This window comes from Dermacentor variabilis, chromosome 3 (assembly GCF_050947875.1).
Source record: "Dermacentor variabilis isolate Ectoservices chromosome 3, ASM5094787v1, whole genome shotgun sequence".
Taxonomy (NCBI): domain Eukaryota; kingdom Metazoa; phylum Arthropoda; class Arachnida; order Ixodida; family Ixodidae; genus Dermacentor; species Dermacentor variabilis.
Window position 1 is genome coordinate 6723436 of NC_134570.1, and position 25166 is coordinate 6748601.

The window sequence follows — 25166 nt, forward strand, 5'->3', positions numbered from 1 at the left end:
AACTGTTGCCCGTTCGTCTGTACATTTGACCAGGCTAATCAAACAATAAGCTGGGTTGTTAGAAGACACCCGCACACGTAAAAAGAAGAACACATCAAAAGTACACTTACCCCGGTGCCTGTTGGTCTGCTTGTCGAACATCAGCATCGCATCTTCTATCTGCAAAGTAAACGAAGAAAAAGAAAAGCAGGTTGCTTTTAAATGAAAAGGCATGCATACAAGCTCAGTCACACAAATTTTTAACAGTCATAAAACGGGCATCTGTATTGTTTTTCTTACTCACTGAGCTAACCATTAAGTTCGTGAAAACCTTTTCAAAGCAGGTACGGCGTGCCACTTTAGGATTAACACTGACGGCTTCATACGACGTTCACATAAACGTCAGCGTATGATTGCCACAAATACGCACTCTGCAGACTGTGACGCAAATTCATTCATGATTGTTAGCGGAAGAAGAGACATTTAGACAAAGCGCTTTCACAACGCGTCTGCATTCCTCCCTTTTCGCTAGCAATCATCAATGCAATACGAGCTTGCCCAATATCCTATCTTGCAAATTCATTTGACGAAATTACCTCTATTGATACCAAAGCACAATTCCGCATCAAGTAAAATTAAATCAACTTGGTCACCTTTATTTTCAGCCGTAGAGAGACACTCGCGTCAAAAAACAAAGAAATGTTATTTCACAAGTGTAATTAGTAATTAGCTTCATGAGCTATCCACACCTGAAGGCTCACTTCTTCGTCCCAAAAACAATGCTACGGGATTTGCGTTCACTGCGCGTCAATGTGAACTTGTTGAGGGATCACACTTAACCTAGCACATGCAAGACGCTGGACATTGCAGGGTAAAGGAATAGCCTTCTTTTACGTTGCCCCTAAATAGCCGCATATATGAATGCGTGCCACAAAAAAAATGCAATGCCATTCAAAAGGACGCAAGCATCGCGTACGATGTGAGGAGGAAAGGGCGGGCGTGCTCGGGCACCGCCACGCTGCCGTCCCGAGGAGCTGGGCGCGGTTTGCCGCTGCGGCAGGGGGCACGCTGGCCGCTCGCGCCGAGCGAGGGTGTCGTGCCAAGGATGCACGTGACAGGGCCGCTTCGTGCGCAGGCCCTCGCACTGAGCGCACCTTTCTTCGGCAAGGTGGCTTCTATCGTTCCTTTATCAAAATGAATAGTGAAGAAGTTATGCAGATCCAACGTACGTACATGCTGGAATTTCTGCGAAGCAAAGCCTCGGTGATGCCCATTTAATGCTATGCAAAAACCAGTTTGGTTCGGTTTAGATTAATCAGTGTTATGTGGGGAGTCGCATTGCTTATTCTCGAGGAATGGCCAAAAATGGAAGCACACGCTGAGTGGCAAAACCGAACAAAACAAAAGTAAGTCGAAGAATTTGTTAAATAGAATTCTCTGTTACATTAACGGATCGGTGTTCTTTAGAGATACCAGTAAGCCAACATTATATGTTCAGGTTTTACATAGGAAGTTATTCTTTTGCAGAAGAAAGGTGGGCATACTTGGTCAGTATATAACGGTTATATCAGCCACTTCGCGGGTACTCTCGCTTGACCTTTGTACTTACATCCACAAATATCTCCGGCGAGATAGCGACCGACCCAACACCCAAACAGCCGCACCGAACCCGGGAGAGTCGGCAAAACAAAGCTTCGCATCAAAAACCACGATGAACAGAGCATTTCGGGCATAGTTTGCCCCTATAGCAGCAAGAGGCAAAGATGGAGCCACATGGGTGTTAGTAGATGACATCTACTCTAAGTTCAATGCAGTCATGCATTCTACCCTCTCTTTTCCTTTATGAATAAAATTCGTCAAGAACTGAGAGGCAAAAGAAAAAAAGAAGCTTACGAGGAATTTTACTTGCGAGGCTAAATTTCTCGCTAATAGGCGTGTGCAAATTTCACAAGGGACGTTCCTCAACCTCCTCGAGGTGTCAAATTCACAAAGCTTTTCTTGCATAAACATGCATGCACGCATGCATGTTATATGCATGCATGCATGCATATAACAGCCAACGGGTCAAACATAGAAGCTATTTTCAAAATCGAAGGCAAGGTTACAGCGGCTACCCGCCTGATCAAACGCATTACAAACAAGCACACGGGCATGAATGAGGACAGTGTCATGCGCCTCATACACTCTTTCGCAATCAGTCACATCACTTATGTGGCTGCCTTCCACAACTGGAATGTCGCTGAAAGTGAGAAAATCAACACCGTTATACGCAAGACTTACAAGATTGCCCTTGACCTACCGGAGCCCACAAGCACTGCTCGTCTGCTACAGCTGGGGGTATACAACACGCTTGAGGAAATCGTGGATGCGCAAAGAACCTCTCAACTCGAACGCATGTCTCTGACAGCCACGGGCCGGTACATCCTGCAGAAACTCGGCTTCAACTACCACGTCCAACACGGTCAGAAACAGGTCGTTCCACCCGACCTCAGCGACACGCTGATTGTCGCCCCTATACCTCGAAACATGCACCCCGAATTTAATCGGGGCCGACGCCAGGCCCGTACCAAGACACTGCTGCGCTCCTTGGGTGGAAAGAGGACTACGCGCTTTGTAGACGCCGCAGAATACGCACGAGAACGCCGGTTCACGGCGCTAGTCGTAGACGTTAGCTCCCGGCTTACGCACGCGTGTAGTGTCGCAACGGAATACCCCGAAACAGCGGAAGAGGTAGCGCTTGCGCTTGCGCTTACCGAACCCCCCTGCGAGGTAGTTTTTAGCGACTCACAATCCGCAGTTCGCAACTACGCGCGGGGGCGCATTTCCTCCGAAGCTCTCCAGATTCTAAGGAAAGCTGGTCGACAGCACTTCGATAACACCGCCATCATATGGTTTCCTGCGCACGTCGCCACCCCCACCGATGAGGGCCTCATTAACTTGAACGAGGTAGCACACCGCTCTGCGCGAGAACTGACCCGCCGCGCCGAATCGGAGACCGCCTCTTCGAGTTCGGAACTCCTGGTTCAAAACACGCGAGAACGCCTGGTCAGGTACAATGACATCACCAAGCACTACCAGCTAGGCAGGCGGTTGCTGCCCCCACCTCACCCTATGCTGAAACGTCGCCAGGCAGTCATCTGGCGACAATTGCAAACATAAACATTCTCCAGTCCGGTGCGATTGCAGCACATTTTGCCCGCGCAATACCCGAATGCTCTTTGCAAATTATGTCAGGAAAATAGAGCGACACTGTCACACATGTTGTGGGAGTGTCGGGTTACATCAGCTACAATGGCAGTAGCTCCGGAGGCTCTTGCGTCGAAGTGGGCCGCCGCTCTGCGCAGCTCCAACCTCAAGACACAAGAGTGGGCTGTCCAGCAAGCCCGAGAGGCGGCGACGAGGCAAGGCCTCGAAGTCCCCTCATGGGAGACCTGAGCCCGGGTCGCCAAATTTGCCGGATTCAAAATAAAGTTGTTTCCATCCATTCTTGCATAAGTGCTCGTAGGCATTGGCCGGTCGCCTTCGCTAGCAATGTGTCCGGCATCAGTATTCGCTTGACTCTTACGAAGAATCTCGGCGTGACAGCCAATGCTGATCCTGATGATTGTGCTGTGAAGCCCGGTTCGTTGGCGATCGGTTGCATGGAAGCTCGTTCATTCGCTGAGAGAGCCCGCCCCCTTGCCAATGTCCGTGTTCTCAAAGTACTCTTACGCTAGAATTGTTAAGCAAAACGGCTAGCCAATCCTTGAAATATTAATAATAACTCTGGTCAGCCACTCGCAAGGTGCATGACCGAAAAGAGAGTTTTGTGAATTCGGCCTCTGGTTCGCCGTGCATTAGAGCCGTACTGTAAAGCGTACTCTGCCTCACGTATACACATACAGCGGAGAAGCCAACCAAATGAATGATCAAAACGACAATAGGGGTATCTCATTCAGTACGTGTATAACAGAGAAGGAATGTAAGTTATAAAAATGAATCGTGTACCTTAGCACTGTAAAATGCCTAGTTTATGGTCGTGAATCATATATAACTCAAGAAGAGGCTAGAGGTTTCCAGTGAGAGTTCCGCATGCCGAGAAAAAGATTAACATCGCAAAGCCACGCTTTCTTTTTCACTCTCTCCTGCTCCAATTTCCACAATTTCAATTTTGAGACAGTGCGAAATCAAGATTTACAAACGTGGAGAACCAATACGTTTCAAAATATAGCCGCTTCACAAGCGAAATATAACTTGTGCGGCAAAAAAAAGTAAAGGCTGAAGAAGCCCTTTGCCGCGCCGTGCTATTCGTTTCGACCAATGTGATTTTCTCCTAGCGCTGGAGAGATGGCCGAGCAGGCGATGGTAGGCAGACGACTGGGTGCCCTAATTAGAGCGAGCCTCCGAGAACCATTGCGGAGGGGAAGCGAATCTCACCCCACGGAACGGCGTCGGCTCGCGAAAATTATAGGTCCCATCACGTGGCCCCTAATCGCGTTTGCCGTTAGCGTCCGGCCCACCGACGAGGCTGCCATTGCCGACGGCCCAGCAGCGCGCATTCTGATATCTGCGTGCGAAGAAACTGCTCTGAGCCCTGTCTTCACCGCCGCGTGAATCTTGGACGCCTACTGTCGAGAAAACCGATAAGGAGTTTCGGCAGGCTGTGGATACGGCGCCGCTTTGGGGGCACTTTTGCGCGCCGTTCCACATCTGTCGCACGCAGAAACGTGGCATTTCCTGAGCGCACGTACTGCGGCAAAATGATACGCAAGGTCAAGATCGCGTGCTTCGGCAACGCATCGTGGATTCGGCATGTGTGGCAGCTCCACACATATCGTCCGGCTGTTGCGTGAATGAAGAGTTTTGCGTGATCTATGCTGCTTGGCGTCTACTGTAAAACGAACGCCGCCGAAGAAGCGCAGAATCAACAAGCCATGCGTAGCTACTCGAACTTCGTTAACGGCAGAGTGACAAAGCTCGACTATTTCGGGGGGATGTGCTACAGTGGCAGCGTGGCGTGCCCACGAGGAACCTTGGTGGTGATCTGCCGCAATTAATTGGACCATCACGGCTGCGCTCTCTCAGGTGTCCCAGGGCTTCTAATCGACAACCTGGCTACTTGTTGGCCAACGGCAGTGTACGCTTCATCGGAGCGCGTGAAAGTTCCAGGTCTTCCATGATGACGTTATTGGTATTATTATTATTATTGTTGTTGTTGTTGTTGTTGTTGTGAGCAAAGCTACGCTACGCTGTCTAACGTACACGTAACAGGAATAAGAAGCTAAGTTGCGTCTGTCTACAGAAGCGAGAAATGCCCGCAAACCGACGAGTGGGAAATAAGAAATGTATTGGACGCAGATGCACACGCCGCGTGACGAACACTGGATGAGCCATACCCCAGCGTGGATGGCGTTTCGCGTCGTCACTGGAAGCTCACATACGAGAACATACGACGCGCATGTTCTCGAAGCACTGTCTGTTCCGATGTTGTGAGCAGCTTTAAATTCTTGCGTACACTTTTCAGGATGTGCAGAAGTTTTTTTTCTTTTTTTTTTTTTTGCCTTGGGCTGTAGTGTTTGCATTAGTGAACATTAGTGAATGTACGTGTCGTACACGCAATGTGTTTTCGTAGCACCCTCCGTTCGCTACAATAAAATAAATATTGTTGCATTTTTGTGTTTCGAGCACAAAACAAAAATCATTTGACGTCGTTTTAAAGGAATGAAGTGCTCGCTGCAGGATGCGAATGCAGCGCTTTAGTGATTCTTTGTCGGGGTGTGCTTCATTTTCCAATCTGTGCTAAACCACAAAACATGAACAGGTCAGCGTAAAGATCCCTCAGGATTAAAAAAAAAACAAATCGTCGTAAGCATTGATATCATATCGCGGTCTTCCCGTGATCTTAAACATACACTCTCAGTACTCTCTCTTAGTGGTTATGCGACCAGTCTCAGCTGTGCCTCAAGCGTCCTTTTATCACACGGTTCTGATACCACTACGAAGAAATCATTTTGCCTCGCAAATTAATTTTGACACTATGGTACTATGATTCCCTGCTACGAAAAGAAAGGGATAATCGAGTATTACTTTAGGGTAAAGTGTGACATGACAGTCGCTAGACGCGTGGGCGGCATAACACTGATGTGCCGGCGGCTCTTATAATTTGCTCTTTAGTGCGTCGTTGTTAGCTTTACAGAAAGCAGCGGCCACTAGTATTGCGACAGCAACTGTATGGACGGTTCAGGCGCATTCCTGCCGTCACCGCCGCCGTCGCCGTGAGGTTCCGTATAAAGTCGAAGGGCGATAAAATTGTCACCGCGCCGTATGCTGTATGTACCAGTGACAGCTTGCGAGGCTAACCCGGCCATCGCGGCTCAATCCCGCACACGCAAGGGAGCCAATGATGTTGAAGCAGCACAGTTACATCTGGCGCGCACACGCACACATAGAAAGGAGATACACAGGCGCTGGACTGCAACTACTGTAGTCCAGCGCCTGTGTACGTCCTTTCTATGTGTACGCGTCAGATGTAAGTGCGCTGCTTCAATATCATGGCTCACCAACTTGCGCATCGGTATCTATTAATCGAGGGGAAAAGGTGAGGAGGAAGCGCGCCGTCTTCCGTCGCTTACAAGGCTCCGGGGCACGGTAGGGAAGGCAGGCGCGTTCCATTCCGGGCGGCCCGAGCCGCTGTATCTCGAAACCCATCTGCGACGGGGACAGAGTCCGCCTTACGCTCTGTTTTCGCGCCTTAGTTCGCGTTGATGCGAGACGCAGCACGAAGGTCTGTTCGCTCGCTGCTGCTGCCGCGCTTCCTCACTCCGGCGTTTTGAGAACGAACTTCCGCGGTCATCGAGTGAGATGGATTCATGTTTGCTTGTGCGTGCGTGGCACCATGCTTTTTAATCTAGTTAGTATGCCTATGTTTACAAGTTTATGCGGACAATAAAACTACTATCCTTGCTCCGCACAGCTGCCCACTAATTTGCTGTCGCAATCGATGCTTCGCCTTTCGCGCAGAACTACGACTTTATTGCTTGAAGATAATCTAATAATTCGAAAACCAATTCGAGTTTTTCTGCATTAGTGTCGTGCACGTAACAATGAAAGGACAGATTTCCGCTTAAATGCAACGTTTTTATTGTTAGTAAGATAAACATAACCACTTGTGAGGCAGCATGGCGATCCCGTTAACTTTTTGCCGCTCACAGTGATGTAGCTTGTCTAACTTACCTTAAGGGCCCCTGAAACGGTTCGGATAAATTTTGAAGACGCGTAGGGTACAGCTTAAGTAGAACATTCGCACCACAATTTAAGTGAAGCGTTACGTATTAATGGAGCTACAAGCCATTAGAAGTTACCATCCTCCCTAGCCATGCTTTTCCTCCTCAACTCGTTCGCCGAGCGAGCGGGCCTAAGCTCCGCATTCACTGGTTCTGCGTCACGATGCGACGTCACATCGTCCACTTCCGGTTGTTTTGGAGCCCGCCCCCGCACGCGCGAGACCACTCCGTTAGCCGCTTGGCCGTCGACCCCAAGCGAGAGCTATCGAAGCAGCGTACGTTGCGAGCATTCTATCGTAGCGCCGAACGTGTCTGGTATTCCGGTAACCACAGGCGAGCTGGTTATTTCGGCAAATGACCGGAGGCATAAACTCAAGCTGATGAAGGAACTTTAGCGTAGCCGTACGCGAGCGGATTGATCGGTCTGCACGGTCCAGACACTTGTTGGCGCAGCGCTTAACCAGCCTAACAAAGCGCTAATATTACCCTAACCAAGTGTAAAACATTTTAAACATTTAGGAAAATAACGTGTTGGTGATTACACTCCTGCGAAAAATACACGCCAGCAGCAAAGAAGAATACACTTCGTTGCTGTCACTGTGTATGGTTGAGCTCTGTGTCACCAGGTGGCTGCACCGTGCAGACCATTCACATTTACCCTTCTGCTCATCTTATCGCTCATCCCGTTACGGCACAGTCAAGCGGCCAGACCCTGTCCCCTTGCGCTTGCGTTTGCCCTAATACCGCACTCGCGAAAAGCTATTACGTTAGTAATCTTCCGGTGTAAAGTGACGGCCACACACGCGCAAATCCTGGTGCCGATCGGATAGCGGCAGTCCGATGTGCAGCAGCCAGTTCGCTCGTACGCTGCCTTGCAGAGGGACACGATGTCGCAGCTTGACATATTGCCAGTCGCTACGCTTGCACTCCACAAGGCAACAAAGTCGAATCATAGTGGTCGCGAAAAGACTGAGACCGACTCTGACCACGGAGCTCTCGTCAAAATGGAGTACGTTGCAACACAAGCAGACGACACTTGCTCTGTGCCGGAAGTGCTTAAGCGTACTGAAAATTTGTTCTTGTGCATTCTCTTTATGTTACTTTCTTTTTATAAAAACAAATTAACTAACATTCCAACTATAACGAAGATCATTTGTTTACCATAAAGTTGAAAAAATTATCGATCACGCGCCCTGGTCAGCCAATCGTATAGCTCGCCCCACTGACGTCATATGGGTGATTTCGGTCATATGGGTAGGGGCGGCTTAAAATTCCACCGAGCAGTGTGCTGCGATCGGCAGCGATGTGGATTTTTAAAACTTTATAATAAACTACATGCTTTACGCGGAGCACTTAGATGTGTCAATTAATGATCAGAAAGACCTACTCTAACGACTCAGTACGTTTGTAGAAAATCGTCAAAAGCGTTTCAGGGTCCCTTTAGTAAGAGCGAAGAGCCATCGCGCACGTTTCAATGCGAGCCAGCGACCGCGTATCCACACTATTACGGCGAGGGTGCTGTCATCTATAGCTCGATTTCGTGGCGAATAGGTACGATAGTTTGCCAAGCAAATGCACAGATTATAATAAAAGCAGCATTAATATTCACGTTCAATTCTTTGTATATCTTTTTTCTTTTATGCAGCCGAGTGAGAGCCCCCCAATAAAAGAATGCAGTGCAAATAAAACAAAATGCTTATAATTGAAACAAACACCGGCTTGTGCACAGTATCCTCCCGGAGCAGACGTTGTAAAAAGAAATTATTCGGCAATAAATATTCTAGAAAGGGAAGGCGGACGTTCCGGAGCCTCTGAGCAAAATAATGGTTCCAAGTACGTTAAAAAAAGAAAAAAAAACACAATACGTGTACTGATAGAGAAGACGCACGAGAAGAAGATGAGACGTTTGCCGAAAGGAAAGGCGCGAAATAAAACAGTTCTAGACCGGAGGATGTCGGTGCCGAGACCCGCGGGAAAGTTTCAGGCGACACACTGAAGGGGGAGCCAGCGCTGGTCGCAAGTCGCCCTGCTAGCCCAAGCCATTATCGTCGGGGCCCGTGAAAGAAAACTGTAAGGGGGAAAAAAAGGGAAAAAAAGAAGAAAAGAAATACAAACGGCAAAGAAGCACCCTCGGCTGCTGCACGGTCGGTTGGCCACTGCTTGAGAGGAGGAAGACGAGGGGACATCTCTTTCAGGTATTTCCACCGCCTCTCTTTTCCCTATCGCACAGAAGCTATTGCACTTTCTGACACGGGTACATTATTAATTACTATGATGGACGACATTCCGCAAAGCGTGGCATCGGTGAATCTCCTCTTCGCTGGAGTCTTCGCCCTCGTGTGTTTCCTGTTCCCAAAGAAGGCGAGAAAGAACGCAGAACAGATTCATCGGGTGATCTCCCATTCTTTTTTTTTATCTTATTGAAGTAAATCCGCACGTGGGCTAAGATAAAAAAAAATACAATGAGACGAGAAGGAGGTGGCAGGAAGGGCGCCGCGGATTGCCGACGACGCGAATCATTGGCATTCCTGCACTTAAAGCAGGTAGCAAGATTTCGTGAGATACCGAGAAAAAGAATAAAAGCGAGGAGAAATAACTGTCCGCCGGATAGAGTGTTCTCTATTTGACGTTTGACTGCAGCTTTCTCGCCCTCTTTCCTCCGCTCGGACACGCCGCATCTCTTTTGCAATGCCTTTAACCTCCATTCAACAAGCGCGCTCATACATAAGTGCCCAAACGCGAGGTGTCCTCTGCGCAGCCCGATAACTTTTTCTTTCCTTGCCTTCCATGCCTGGGCAGGACAGAAAGAAAGAAGGGGACGCACGAGGAACGACGGCCGCTTTGAAAGATGATCCCCGTGCTGCAGACTAATTCGGGAAAGCTGTCCCCGCGGCACGACATGCGACGTCGACGAAGCAGCGCGCAATCGCAGGACGCGCTGCCCTGTGCTCGGGACCCTGGTACGAGGACCTCGGCAGCCTTTTTGTTGCTATTACTGTTTTCACTCAGCAGCTATGCACCGAAGGGCAGAGTGCTTTGTCGTGTTTCCGCAACCTCCTGCTGTTCCTTTCTGCGACGTGCACTCTATTTCATGTTCGTCTGCACTGGCCACTTTTGAGCTACTTAGGTGACATTGCTCCACAAATTCTGTGCGGTGTGAAGTTCAATAGGCTAGCTTGAACTTTGCGTGGATTGACATGCGTTAGCCCGTGCTGACTTCCCATTTCATTTCAATATTCGATCGCGTTTGTTCGTGCGTTTGTTTGAGCCGGCCTATAATTCCTATGAACTATTTGCTTAAGCGACAGGGAGTACGGGAAATCACCCGTGATCCCAACATCTCCTGCAGGAACACAGAATAATAAAGAAAAGCGGTATGCGCCTTTAAACACAAACTGACGAAGATTATTCGCTGTCGACGAAGGCGCCGAAAAGACGATTTAGACGATATAGCAACAAGACGCCGCCATTCCCACGAAGCCTAGAAGCAAGGAATACGCCGGCAAAAGAAGACCTGACGACGCGACGTTCCAGCCACACGTCAACACGACGCAGCCGTGATCCGACGCCGAGACATAATTGCAACGCAAGACAAAGAACCACCAACCTCGACGTACTTCTCGATGGCCATGCAATCAACGCCTTAGTGGACAAAGGGGTCGACACAGGAGTCGACACATGAGTCGAGTTGAAGAAAGTTAAAGCCGCATGGGAAGGCCCCCAAATTCGGATAGCTAGAGGACACCTAATAAGGCCCGCTGGAATCTGCACGGCAAGAATTACGTTCATTACCGGACCTACCCTGCCACCTTCATTATCCTCCAGCAGCGTTCGCGAGACGTCATTCTCGGTATGTACTTCCTGAGCCAACACTGCGCAGTTATCGCACTGAAGTCGAAGTCGATAACGCTGTCGTAAGATCAAGCGATGCCACCGGAGAGCTGTCGTAGTCATCACGCTTTGAGTGTGCTCGAAGATCAAGTGAGCATCCCGCCTCGCTCCAGCATTGTTATTTGCGTCGGTATCAAAACACCTGCAGACGTAGAAGGCGTCATCGAGGGTCACGAACGTCTACTACTAGACCGTGAAATTTGCTCGCGAGAGGGATCGCTCGTCTGCACGGAGGAAAAACGAAAGTGTTGCTGACAAACTTCAGCCAGGAGTTCAAGCACGTCAACAAGGGCACGGCGATCGCATACATCGAGGAAATACTGGAAACCAGCAATACGTTTGTCCTCTCGGATTCTGCCGCATCTACCCCGACGACCATAGTTTTTGAACCTGACTTCGACATAAATCCAAGTGTCCCCATGATTAAGCAGCGACAGCTCAGAAGTCTGCTTCGACGATACAAAGACTGCTTTTCGACGTCATCGAGGATTCGAAAAACACTAGTTGCAAAGCATCGCATAACAACCGAAGAGTGCGCTCGACCACTCCGCCAGAGCCCTTACCGAGTTTCGACGCGAGAACGTGAAGCTATAATACGACAAGCCGACGAAATGCTGCGCGACGAAGTCATTGAGCCGACGAAAAGCCCGTGTGCATCTCCTGTTGGCTTGGAGACGAAAAAGGAGGGCATCGATTATCGTCGACTGAACTGAATCCTTAAGAAGGATGTATACCCCCTTCCACGGGTAGACGACACATTGGATCAGCTCTGCAACGCTAAATACTTCTCGTCGATGGATATCGAGTCTGGCTACTGGCAAATAGAAGTCGACGACAGAACGCGAAAAGACCGCCTTCATCGCGCCAGATGACCTCTACGAGTCATGCTGTTGGGATTGTGCTCGGACCAGCGCGTAATGGACAAGGTGTTACCAGGATTAAAGCCGCAGACCTCTCTTGTTTACTTGGATGACGTCGTCATCATCGCCAGAAATTTTGACGATCACCTTAGGCGGCTTGCGCAGTACTAGAAGCCATCAAGGCATCGGCGCTCACTCTGACGCCTGAAAAGTGCCAACTCACGACAACTTCTGGTCCTGGGCCACGTGCCACTGCTGGAGCAAAGAAAGTTGTTGTGGTACCATACATTCATTGCATTTCCCACAATCACAGAAGAATAACGACAAAATCTGGGGCGGACGTGGTTTTCTCTGCGCTGAGCATCTACAGAAGCTATGCGAACAGGTTAATACAGCGAATAACAAAAGGCACGCGTGTTCTACTCAACATCGCAAACAATTCGTAACGTGCACTCATAACGTTGTCCATGCCATTCCGCTTTCGTGCGGAAGAACGTATGTTGGTCAAACCGGCAGATGCATCAATAAGAGATTCAAAGAGCATCAATATAACGTTCCTAAGGTAATCTCGGGTCCTTTGGGTATTCATTGCCAAGATTTTTCCTGCAACCCCATATTTGAAAGTATTTCCATTCTGTATAGGGCTCATAGCAGGATGATAAGGGAGATTCTAGAGGCGTACGAAATTGCAAAATTAGAAGAAAGGTGCGTGAGCAAGCCATCAGTGTCGCTATCTGAAAAGGAGATACGATTCCTCGGTTTATCTTTGTAACCATTGCAGTATATGTTTTCACCATGGCTTTCACACATGTACGCTTCATCGGCGTGCACCACTGAATAGACAGCTTTAGTTCCATGTACGTGGAGACTTCCGTACGTAAACGTGAAAAGCTCACGTACCTGACGTGCACGCCATCTGAAATGCTTTTAGCGACACGTACGCAATTCGCGCCAACAGGGACCACGTAGCTCCATCTATCGGGAAATATGAACTCTACGATAGTGTGTGCTCTTTGCGCGAAAGGCTCGACCAATTTTGTTCGTCGCAATTGACCGTGCCAGCCTCATAAAGCAAGTGGTCGGTTTTTCTTTTTCTCGATATGATTCGTGTATTTCATCCGCATTAAAAGTAGAGTCTCTTAAAGGCCTAAATGTAGTTCGCCGAAGATGCAATCGAAGCCACTGAACACTTTTTGGTTCGACTCCGTCAAGTGGACAGCGATCTCTGCCCACCGCACTGTGCGCCTCATGTCTTCCTCGGAAGGGTTGCATTCGCTCACGTCGCGTAGCAGGCGTCGCTCTTCGAAAAGCGACGGCGCGGCGCCGCTCCCGTCATCCTGACGCCGTGCTCAAGCCCTCTGCGCGCGTACGGCCCGCTATCGCTTGTTCGTGATCTCGCGAAGCTCCCGCGCGAAGATGTCTACGTGCGCAAGAAACGCACGCAAAGAATCGAATCTCACGTACGTCCATGAGAGCAGCGCGCGCAGCCGCTACGTTCTGCGCATGCGCACTGCTTACACGTATAAGCTCTACGTGCGCAAAGCCTCTATGTACGTGTAACTAAAACTGTCTAATGTTCTTTGTTGCCCTCACACTTGTTTCCGCTCCTGCGGCATATACTTATCGATGCATGCGAAAATAAAATCGATAGTTAAAAGTGAAGCGCTGTCTCTGCGTATCTGTTTCTTTACACGTCCTCGTTCAGTCGCGCTTATACACTTTATCATGGATTCTAACCAATTAGCCCGCCAACGTGTTTTAACCAAGGCCGCTATCTTGTACACGTTCGAAAAGCCGACGTTCGACTTCGCCTCGCGCGATTGTCCAGGCTGCGCCGATATCGCGGCCAATCTAGTCCCATCGCGGGAGGCGAAATCGAACGCCGGCTTTTCGAACGTGTACAAGATAGCGGCCCAAGTTCAATATAACCCACGCTTGTGTACTTGGCGTTTGCGAACCTGTGTCGGACCCCGATGGTGCGCTGGGCATCCGGTGCGTAAGACATCTGTAACAAGCTGTCCGAGCGACGAATGGCCTTTCAGGTTCCCGCCAGTTTTACTGCGCTCAGCTGCAACGCATCGGCGGTTCCTTGTGACGTCAAGGCCTATTGTAACACTCGGTTTGAAGCCTAGGAAACAAAAAAATTATGATATAAATGACGACAGCGGGTGCGCTGCCACTACCCCACATTTTCCACGATCGGTTTATTTCTCTTTCAAGAAATTATAAAATCAGAACATTCAAATAGCAAAAGCATCAATTCACAGGAGTAATTTTAATATCATTAGTATTTTACTCATCCTTTACTTCGACCCTTTGTTGTACGTATCCTTAATATTAGGTTCGTGTTAGGCCACCTATTTATGCGAGGCTGACTACCTCATCACATATTATATTGTTTCATTTATTATCAATTTCTGTCACATCTTCGGTTACCTTTCTCCACCCTTTCATATTACCACCGGGTTCGCGGGATATCTGCCACAGTGATTTTGAGGCATTAATTATGGAGCCATCACCATCAGCCGCATGGTCGATCCCCCAGAGTGGGTTGGCCCAGGTCGTTGAGGAACAGCTGCGCCGCACTTGGCCGAAGGAATGGTGCGTCACGGTCACCAAATGGTTTTCACGGGTCACACAAAAGGCGGCGTCTGAAGAACCTCTTGTCCCGCGCTCGACATTAAGCACCCAAGGCTAAAGTAACAATGAAAACACCTCTGTCGTCTTCCAGCTCACCAAGAACTTGGTAATTGTACCACGCTCTGAAAATGTTTTTGCCGGGTCGCACAAGTGAGGGTAGCACCGAGGTATACGAGCCCGTCTTTACTCCATCGCAATGTACACACGTGGGCCGAGTGAGCACGGTCGTCATCCCACGATCGCCTCAGTGTGAGAACAGCGAGGCAGATTTAAAAAGGCGCAACCACGCATAAAATTATAATTCCTAAAAATTTTGAAAATTTGTCATTGTATTCGAAAAAAGTTTAGACATACAATGTCACCTAGGCAGTGTTTAAGAAAAAAAGCTTTTACTTCGGCGCTCATATCCAAGTATGCATGGGAACAGAGAAATCGTCTTTCTCGGCAATCATTGCACCGATTTCGATTTACTTTGTTGAATGTAAACGGGAAAGCTCAATCTAGTAACTGTAGGAAGCCAAATTTTAATTTATGCCATAAATGTTTAAGAAAAATACTTGAAAATTATGAAATTATTAAAAGCTCAAGTATCAAGTTCCAGCTTCAAAAATCAGCGATAAAAAACGATAACACAATTCTGCAAACTGCATCTAATATACATAAAGTGTACAAAATTGATTATTATGCACCAATCTGAATTATAGCATTATCTGTTAGTAAGACTTTTACAAAGCTATCGCAAACGTTGCCATCATCATCATCATCAGCCCATTTTATGTCCACTGCAGGACGAAGGCTTCTCCTTGCAATCTCCAATTACCCCTGTCCTGCGCCAACCGATTCCAACTAGCGCCCGCGAATTTCCTGATTTCATCGCCCCACCTCGTCTTCTGCCGTCATCGATTGCGCTTCCCTTCTCTTGATAGGCATTCTGTAACCCTAATGGCACAACGGTTATCCAACCTGCGCATTACATGACCTGCCCAACTCCATTATTTTCTCTTAATGTAAATTAGAATATCGGCTATACCCGTTTGCTCTCTGATCTACACCGCTCTCTTTCTGTCTCTTAACGTTACGCCTATCATTCTTCATTCCAACCCTCCTTGTGTGGTCTTCAACTTGTTCTCAAACTTCTTTGTCAGTTTCCAAGTCTCTGCCCCATATGTCAGTACTGGTAAAATGCACTGATTGTACACCTTCCTTTTCAATGATAATGGTAAGCTTCCAGTCAGGAGCTGACAATGTCTGCCATATGCGATCCAGACCATTTTTATTCTTCTATGAATTTCCTTCTCATGATCGGGGTTCCCTGTGATTAGTTGACCTAGGTAAGTGTACTCCTTCACAGACTCTGGAGGCTGACTGGCGATCCTGAACTCTTGTTCCCTTGCCGGGCTATTCATGATTATCTTTGTCTTCTGCATATTAATCTTCAACTCCACTTTTGCACTCTCTCTGTTAAGGTCCTCAATCTTTTGTTGTAATTCATCTGCAGAATTGCCGAATAGAACAATGTCATCGGCAAACGGAAGGTTGCTGAGATATTCGCCGTCGATCCTTACTCCTAAACCTTCCTAGCTTAATAGCTTGAAAGCTTCTTCCGAGCATGGAGCGAATAACACTGGAGACATTGTGTCTCCTTGTCTGACGCCTTTCTTTATAGGTATCTTCCTACTTTTCCTGTGTAGAATTAAGGTGGCTGTGGAATCTCTGTAGATATTTTACAAAGTGTTTACGCAGGCGGTTTGTACTCCTTGATTACTTAATGCCTCTATGACTGCTGGTATCTCTACTGAATCAAATGCCTTTCGTACTGTATGAAAAAATTGCCGACGATTACGTTACTTCCTAATGCGAAATTTGAGCGCAGCAAATAAGCTGTTTCACCTTTTCGATAGATTGAGGCAAAGAAATCTAGCAACACATGTATGCGCTATCACAGAATTTTTTTTTATTTTTCACACGTATTCCTTTAACAAAGACTCCACTAACAGTTCTTGACAGTCATGAAGGAAGCTTTGTGGTCGGAGAAATAGATTGATATATGTTCGACTTGGTACACCAATGCTTGATTCTCAAAGACGAGATGTATACAAGTGCCTCGCGAGGTTGTCACAGCCGTGGGACGCGTTACGAGCGAGAGGAACGGGATGTTCTCCCGCATAAGTGTTAGGAAATTGCTGTTTGTCTTTATGTCAAGCCGCCACCGATCTGGCTCTCTGATTGCCACCGCACAGGGCGAACGGCAGCGGCAATTTCGGCTCGGCCGGTGCACATATACAGATCCGCCGCCACCGATCTGGCTCTCTGATTGCCACCGCACAGGGGTTGCATTGGAGGAGGAGCGAAGAAAGGAACTAAGTTCGAGCCGGCGCTTTGACAACCGGAGACTCGCAGGAAGAGGGGGGAGGGGGGCGGCGTGTACACCCAGCGGCAAAAGATGGGGTCAGAAGCGCGCGCAGCAAGCGGACAACACGATAAAGGGAGGAGGGAAGAGATAGCAGCGACTGACTGATGCCGCTGACGCCGATAGTGAGTCAACCCCAGCTGCGGAGTTGGTTTCAGGGACAACGAATAACCGGCGCGTCGGCAACTGAAGAGCACCCTATCCGCCACACAAGAACAGGGGGGGGGACCCTTTCCTCCTCTTTCTGCATGGCGGCGACGGTGTTCTATGCAGTCACGTTATCTTGACTCTCTAGCGGCGTCAGCGGCATCCAGCGGTATCAGTCGATCGCTGCTAGCACTGGGGGGATGAAAGGGGGGCGGAGCTGGTTACGAGGCCGACGACGACGCCGACGCGAAACCCAGGAACGGACGCCAAAGAGCTGCGCTCTAAAACATTACAGAGGTTGATTGTACTTTGCGGATTTCTGGATTACCTGATTGATGACATGGATGTGGTCTATTGTAGAGTATCCCTTCCTGAAGCCAGCATATTCCCTTGGTCGGCCCAAGTCCACTGTTGCCCTTATTATATTGCAAATTATCTTGGTGAATATGTTATATAATACTGGGAGTAAGCTAATGGGCCATAGGCGCCGACTGCGCGGGGGGGGGGGGTTCGAGCCCCCGTTGAACTTTTCCGGGGGGGGGCTCAGCCCCCCTCCCCTCTACCTAACTTGTCATTGCCAAAGTTTTGTCAACCACATCATTTGAGGCTCCTTTTGACTTGCCTCGACCTTCTCACTTAAAATTTTATTATGGCTAATAGCTTACTGCATCATTGTTGGCGCGAACGTGCACGGATTGCTTTATTTCTGCAAATCCTGCAAATAGGAAAACAAGCGCATTAGAACTTCCAGCGGCGGCTGCCTCGTCCTTATTTTCTCACTTCAACATTCTTTTAAATTTCTACTCTAAACACTATGCACACACAATATATGTATTTAAATATATATACAGCAAAAAGTTTATTATATTTTTTAAGGAGCAGGAGGTAGCGAATTAACAATTATTTCTAAAGGTATCGATAGCTTATGCTTAGAGAACGAATATGTTGCTGTATGTTCACCTCACTTCAAACTGCTTTGCGTGCTTTTTTGGCCCTGCTACAAACCCGTAGGCTTTGGTGACCCCTTCGGTAGGGTATTTTGTCAAAGGCGTGTGAAATGCACGTGAATGATATGTGTCTCAGTCTCGCTTCTCTTTCCAATGGACTAGCCATATACAGCTTGGCTGTAAAACATCGTGATCGTGCTAGTGCCTTATCTCGGCCGAAGTAGCACGCCGCGTTTGGTGTTAGTTGGAAACAAGCTGTGATACCTGTTGTCTTGGCGTCGATAAAGCGCACAGATGGTAATCTTTTTTTCCTACAGAACCTATCACCACAAAAGAGAATTGACAATGTCACTGCAAGTGTTTAAAGTTGTGTTTTGTTTCGTCCCAGTCGACATCTGTTTCTATAAATTTACGCCGGTGCTATGATCGGTCCCATCTTCTTCCATCCCGCACTGAACCGAACAGCATTGGATAGACGAAATACTGTAAGGAGTGGTGGATTAGTTTCTCGGTGAAGCCCCACTGTCACGTCTTCCACTTCCGTGGTATCACCAAGGTGGGGCACCAGGACACAGCAGCAGCCGAGCACGAAACTGGCTGGATGCGACTTTTCATGCGAAATTGGCCGGCCAGGCCACCTGACCTCTCTCCACTCGATTTCTTTCTTTGAGTTTATGTGAAAGATCGTGCTTACGTGATCGAGGCGGACGTCAGATTACGTCAAGGCCATAACAGTCATAACGGATGTCTGCCGTCGAATTCTGGCGTCGGTCATCAAGAATGCCACTGAAGTGTGAGGTGATGTGATAAAGCGAACTCAGTACTGCGTAGCTGTAGAAGGAGACACCTATTCTAACATGTCCTCTAGGCAGCAGCTGGTGTTCAACGGCGCTTACGAATTCGTAGATAATAAGGGCACACTGAAATCGGATGTAGTTCTTTAGTTTGTTTTTTGTGCAGGCGTGCCGATTGCCAATTCGGCTGAATTAGAAGTGGTATATTTACTTTCTTGAACGCGGCGGTTTTGCCTTTTCTCTACACGTGGGTCACTTCCCAGTGTCTTTATTTCGCTTTTATTTGTTCCCATGACCCTTTTTAGCAGCACGTATACACTTTCCTGAAAAATAAAACCGTCACTTTAATTTCGCTTTGGTCCGAAGCAAATTTCTGGCGCAAAATATAGCTGCGCGCACACTCTGTCGATTCGGTGCGAGCAAAGCCAGGATTTTCAAACATGCTATGCGTATTACATTGCTTTTCGCGTTTTGTGCGTGCTCAGAGCGGCGTTTCGACCGCGTTATCAAGGGGCTCTTGTTATCAATGCGATCAGTCGGCCTTGATATATGGATAATAAGTGTAACGTAGAAAGGAAGGAATAGCTGTAAAGCCACGAAACCTGCTGTTGGTGCTCTTTCTGTACCGTAATTATAACGTGATGCGCTGCCTCTTCGGGTTTGCGACAAGCAGTGCGGTTGCTTTCAATAAGCTTATTTCAGGGCGCTGCTTTATGATGCGGGTGGGAAGGTAGCCAAGTGGTATTATTCATATTTAATGAGGTTTGTTTGCCAGTCGCAAAAAATTGCAGTCACTTAGTACGTCGCTGAAAACACAGCAGTTTGATGTCATTCAAGGGTGCCTGGGGTGCCTACAAATGCCTCATAGACACTTTGATAATTAGGACTGTACTTCTCGAATTAGATAATCAACTGCCATTGTCGAATTAAATTTCAGGAACGAACTAATTAATGGCGGCTACTCCACTGTACTGGAAACAACATGCGGTAGGTTTTATTCGAGCAACGCAACTGCTTTCAGTTTAAGTCTTGGTGCACGACAGTTGAGAACCCCTGTATCCACTCATTAACCTCAGTATCCACTCAGTAACCGAAATGAGGTCAAGCCGGATTCACTCAAAATCAGTATCAGCAGCAGTCACGCGCAGCAGCGCTTATAGTAGGACTCACAGAATAAGAAAAAAACAAAAGACAGAGCGAGGCTGCAGTTTCGCCGGAAACGCGAAGCAGTATTAGTGATAGTGAAGTATACGACAATTACAAGATTACACCACCGAGAGACGCCAGATTATTCGTGGTGGGAGAGCACTCAAGCTGTGAAATTGAACTGTCTCCTACTATGAGGTCTTCTAAATTGTCTTATAAGGTCGTCACTTCAGTGAAGAATTCTTGGAGGTCATACAAACTTTCTGCAAGTGCAAAAAAAAAGTGTCTGCATATATATATATATATATATATATATATGTGTGTGTGTGTGTGTGTGTGTGTGTGCGCGCGGTTAGAAAAGCTGGTTGGGCCCCAGACCCCTCCTCTTCCCCAGGGAAAATGACAACTTTCCGTCTATGTCATCGTCATCATCAGCCTGGTTACGCCCACTGCAGGGCAAAGGCCTCTCCCATACTTCTCCAACTACCCCGGTCATGTACTGATTGTGACCATGTTGTCCCTGCAAACTTCTTAATCCGCCCATCTAACTTTCTGCCGCCCCCTGTTACGCTTCCCTTCTCTTGGAATCCAGTCCGTAACACTTAACGACCATCGGTTATCTTCCCTCCTCATTACATGTCCTGCCCATGCCCATTTCTTTTTCTTGATTTCAACTCAGATGTCATTAACTCGCGTTTGTTCCCTCACCCAATCTGCTCTTTTCTTATCCATTAACGTTGCACCCATCTTTCTTCTTTCCATAGCTCGTTGCGTCGTCTTCAATTTAAGTAGAACCCCTTTTGTATGCCTGCAGGTTTCTGCCCCGTAGGTGAGTACTGGTAAGACACAGCTGTTATACACTTTTCTTTTGAGGAATAATGGCAACCTGTTGTTCATGATCTGAGAATGCCTGCCAAACGCACCCCAGCCCATTCTTATTCTTCTGATTATTTCAGTCTCATGATCCGGATCCGCGATCACTACCTGCCCTAAGTAGATGTATTCCCTTACCACTTCCAGTGCCTCGCTACCTAACGTAAACTGCTGTTCTCTTCCGAGACTGTTAAACATTACTTTAGTTTTTCTGCAGATTAATGTTTAGACCCACCTTTCTGCTTTGCCTCTCCATGTCAGTGAGCATGCATTGCAATTGGTCCCCTGAGTTACTAAGCAAGGCAATATCATCAGCGTATCGCAAATTACTAAGGTATTCTCCATTAACCCTTATCCCCAATTCTTCCAAATCCAGGTCTCTGAATACCTCATGTAAACAGGCTGTGAATAGCATTGGAGAGATGGTATTTCCCTACCTGACGCCTTTTTTTATTGGGATTTTGTTGCTTTCTTTAAGGAGGACTACGGTAGGTGTGGAGCCGCTATAGATATATTTCAGTATTTTTATATACGGTTCGTCTATACCCTGATTCCGTAATGCCTCCATGATAGCTGAGGTCCCCACTGAATCAAACGCTTTCTCGTAATCAATGAAAGCTATATATAAGGGTTGGTTATATCCCGCACATGTATCTATCACCTGATTGATAGTGTGAATATGGTCTATTGTTGAGCAGCCTTTACGGAATCCTGCCTGGTCCTTCGGTTGCCAGAAGTCTAAGGTGTTCCTGATTCTATTTGAGATTGCCTTAGTAAATACTTTGTAGGCAACGGACAGTAAGCTGATTGGTCTACAATTTTTCAAGTCTCTGTCGTCCCCTTTCTTATGGATTAGGATTATGTTAGCGTTCTTCCAAGATTCCTGTACGCTCGAAGTCGTGAGGCATTGCGTATACAGGGTGGCCAGTTTTTCTAGAACAATCTGTCCACTATACTTCAACAAACCTGCTGTTACCTGATCCTCCCCAGCCACCTATGTAATGGGGGCCTTAATTTTTCAATTCTGTAACGTCTCCCCTTCTGTGGTTTATTATGTTCGCGTTCTTCCAGTTTTCTGGGACCCTTGCCGTCAATAGACACTTCGCATACAGAGCCGCCACTTTTCCAAGCATTATGCCTCCTCCATCTTAGATTAAATCGATTGTTATTCCATATTCTCCTGCCGCTCTTCCCTGTTTCATGTCTTCCAAGACCCTTCTGACCTCATCGCTAGTTATAGGAGTTTCTGTATCCTGTTCATTACTGCTTGGAATGAAGGCTGTTAGGAATGGCTGGCCGGGGTGGCAACGTGCCAGCTATTTCAGCCCGCTACACGTGCTTCGACCGACCCGCGGTGGCGGCGCCCTTCAGAGAACTAGCGAGGACGACAGCGCTAACCGACCATGCGCCGCGTTTGGAGGATCGGTGACGACAGCAGGGCTGGCCACGTTTGGCGCCCCGTGCATTGTTGGTTAATTTGCCGGGTCGTCATGGTCTCTCTGCGGCAGGGGGAGCCCCCCTGGCAAAAGGGTGCTTTGCGGTACGGGGGCCCCAGGATTTGTCACAGTTTGCTGACACACGTGGCGACTACAGGAGAAAGGCAGGTCTGGAATTTAGCGCCGCCGGCTGGGTCGGGTGTGACAAGCTGACTCCGGGGACGCCAGACAATGGATACCACGACGACTGCGCTGCAGAGGTCGTCGGCCCTCGAGAGAGCCCTGAAACCTGTGCGGAACGTGTGTGTGAGCCCTCCTCCTCCAAAAAGGCGTGTAGTCTGCGATGACATCGAACGATGACGTCGAACGGAGTGCTTATAAGCAGCGATTGTCGGCTACTAGAGTGTGCTCGTCGTCGTGTTCTGTGCTCGAAATGCACTCGTGAGCTGTGTGCTCGATTGCTGTATGCTTCGTCTTGCGGGCTCCATTTGGGAGCCACGCTAGACTGTCGATGTAAGTCTTGTTTAAACTGTAAATAATGTAAATAAACCCTGTTCACCTAGTTCCTCCAAAGTTCCTCTCTACGACCTTCAACTCCTTGAAATGGTGGCAGCGGCGAGATCGTCCGACAACTCCTACATCTGGTTGACAGCGGTGGGTTCGAACGGCGAATCGAATAAAGCATTCTGACTCCTCTGGGTACTGTACAGGTCAGTATAAAATTCTTCTGCTGTTGTTACTACACCTTCGAGGTTGCTGATGATATTAGCCTGCTTATCTTTCAGTGCAAAGATCTTGCTTTGTCTTATGCCAAGTTTCCTCCTCACTAATTTCAGGCTGTGTCCATGTTTTAAGGCTTCTTCAGTCTTCCTCGCGTTATAATTTCGAATATCCGTTGTTTTCGTTTGTTGATTAATTTTGACAGTTCTGCGAATTCTATCTGATATCTTGAGTTGGACACCTTTCATTCTTTTTCGTTTCTTTATTGGGTCCTTTGTTACTTTGGAGAGCTTGCCTACTCGCGCCTTGGTGCCTTGTATCCCACTTCAATTGTTGCCTCTGAAGCCAGCCTCGCTACGGTTTCATTTATTACCTCTATGTCATCTTCATCTCTCTGTTCTAAGGCTGCATATTTGTTTGCAAGTACAAGCCTGAATTTGTCTGCTTTTACCCTTACTGCCTCTAAGTTGACCTGTCTCTTCTTGACCAATTTTAATGTTTCTTTCTTCAAATTCAGGTGAATCCTAGCCCTCACAAACGTACGATCACTGCACTTTACCCCACCTATCACTTCTACATCCTGCACTATGCTGGGATCGGCAGAAAGTATGAAGTCAATTTCATTTCTTGTTTCACCGTAATCAATTTTCCAGGTCCACATTTTGTTGCTACGCTTCCTGAAAAAGGTGTTCATTATTCGAAGCTTCTTCCTTTCTGCGAATTCTACCAGCATCTCTCCTCTAGCATACCTAGAATCGACACCGTATTTGCTAATTGCTTGTTCATTAGCTTGCTTTTTCCACACTTTTACATAGAAGTCGCCCATTGGTACAGTATACTGAGTTTGCACTTTTCTCATCGCTAATTCAACATCTTCATAAAGCTGATATACCCCATCATAAGCTCAACAGGCCACAAGCTAGCACGCTACGCATGCTCCAGACGGGGTCCTACCCCTCTAGAGAACGACACTCGTTCTCAGCCCTAGCCCTCCATAAAGGCCGCTCACAGGTCGATATAGCCGAAGATTTCTGTTTGAAGATTGCGGGCGGTGTGGTCACCATCAATTGCGAAATTCGGGGTGAGGTTCCTGCGACACGCTTCCCAGAATTGAATGTGTCCTTTTCACTTGAGGAATTGGACGCTGCTCTGGCCACATGCAGGCGCTCGGCGTCGCCAGGACCAGACGGCATCACCTACGCTGCTTTATGCCACCTAGGTGAAGACGGCCGAAGCAGACTTCTGGAATGTTATAACCAGTCATGGAATGATCGCATCGTTCCTGAGCGCTGGAAGCCCAGCCGCTTGATACCATTCCTGAAGCCGGGAAAGTCGCCACTTGACCTAGCGTCCTACCGACCCATTGCGCTGTCCAGCTGTGTTGGGAAGGTCATGGAAAGAATGATTCTCACCCGCCTAGAGTGGTATCTTGAGCGCCACAACGTATACCCCGAGACCATGGCTGGTTTTAGAAGAGGCCGTTCCTCTATTGACAACGTCATCGACCTCGTCACGTCTGTGCAACAAGAAAAACACCACAAGCGTATATCGGTTGCACTATCCCTCGACGTGAAAAGCACCTATGATAATGTAACGCATGAAGCCATCATAGAAGCCCTGGAAAATAATGGAATTGGTGGACGCATGTTTCGGTGGATTCAGAGCTATCTATTCCAAATATCCTTCTTTGTGCACAGTGCAGATGGCCGAACCGCTGACCATTACATTTGCCGTGGCGTCCCTCAGGGTGGGGTTCTTAGCCCCACTTTGTTCAACCTTGCAATCCTTGGACTTGCCGACGTTCTACCACATACAGCAAACTGTTCCATATATGCTGACGACATATGCATATGGGCCTCAGCAGTTACGCGTATCCAGGTGCGTGCACGGCTCCAAAAAACAGTGACCCTAACATCATCGTACCTGCGTGCTCAATGCCTGAGCATTTCGACCGAAAAGTGCGCCTTAGTCGCTTTTACCCGCAAGCCCATGACCTGGTACCCCATTTCTATTGACCACCAACCAATTTCCTACGCGAAAACTCACCGATTACTAGGCGTT

The 25166-nt window shown here is 48.0% G+C and overlaps 1 protein-coding gene across 3 annotated transcripts in view; it reads right to left on the reverse strand.

Moving 5' to 3' along the window:
• Rbp6 (RNA-binding protein 6) overlaps positions 1-25166 on the reverse strand; it is a 1084430-nt gene that overhangs the window by 444743 nt on the left and 614521 nt on the right. For all 3 annotated transcript variants that reach the window (XM_075684111.1, XM_075684110.1, XM_075684112.1), the window contains one exon: positions 111-159. In XM_075684111.1, the coding sequence (XP_075540226.1) occupies positions 111-159 (49 nt within the window). The remainder of the gene's footprint in view (positions 1-110; positions 160-25166) is intronic.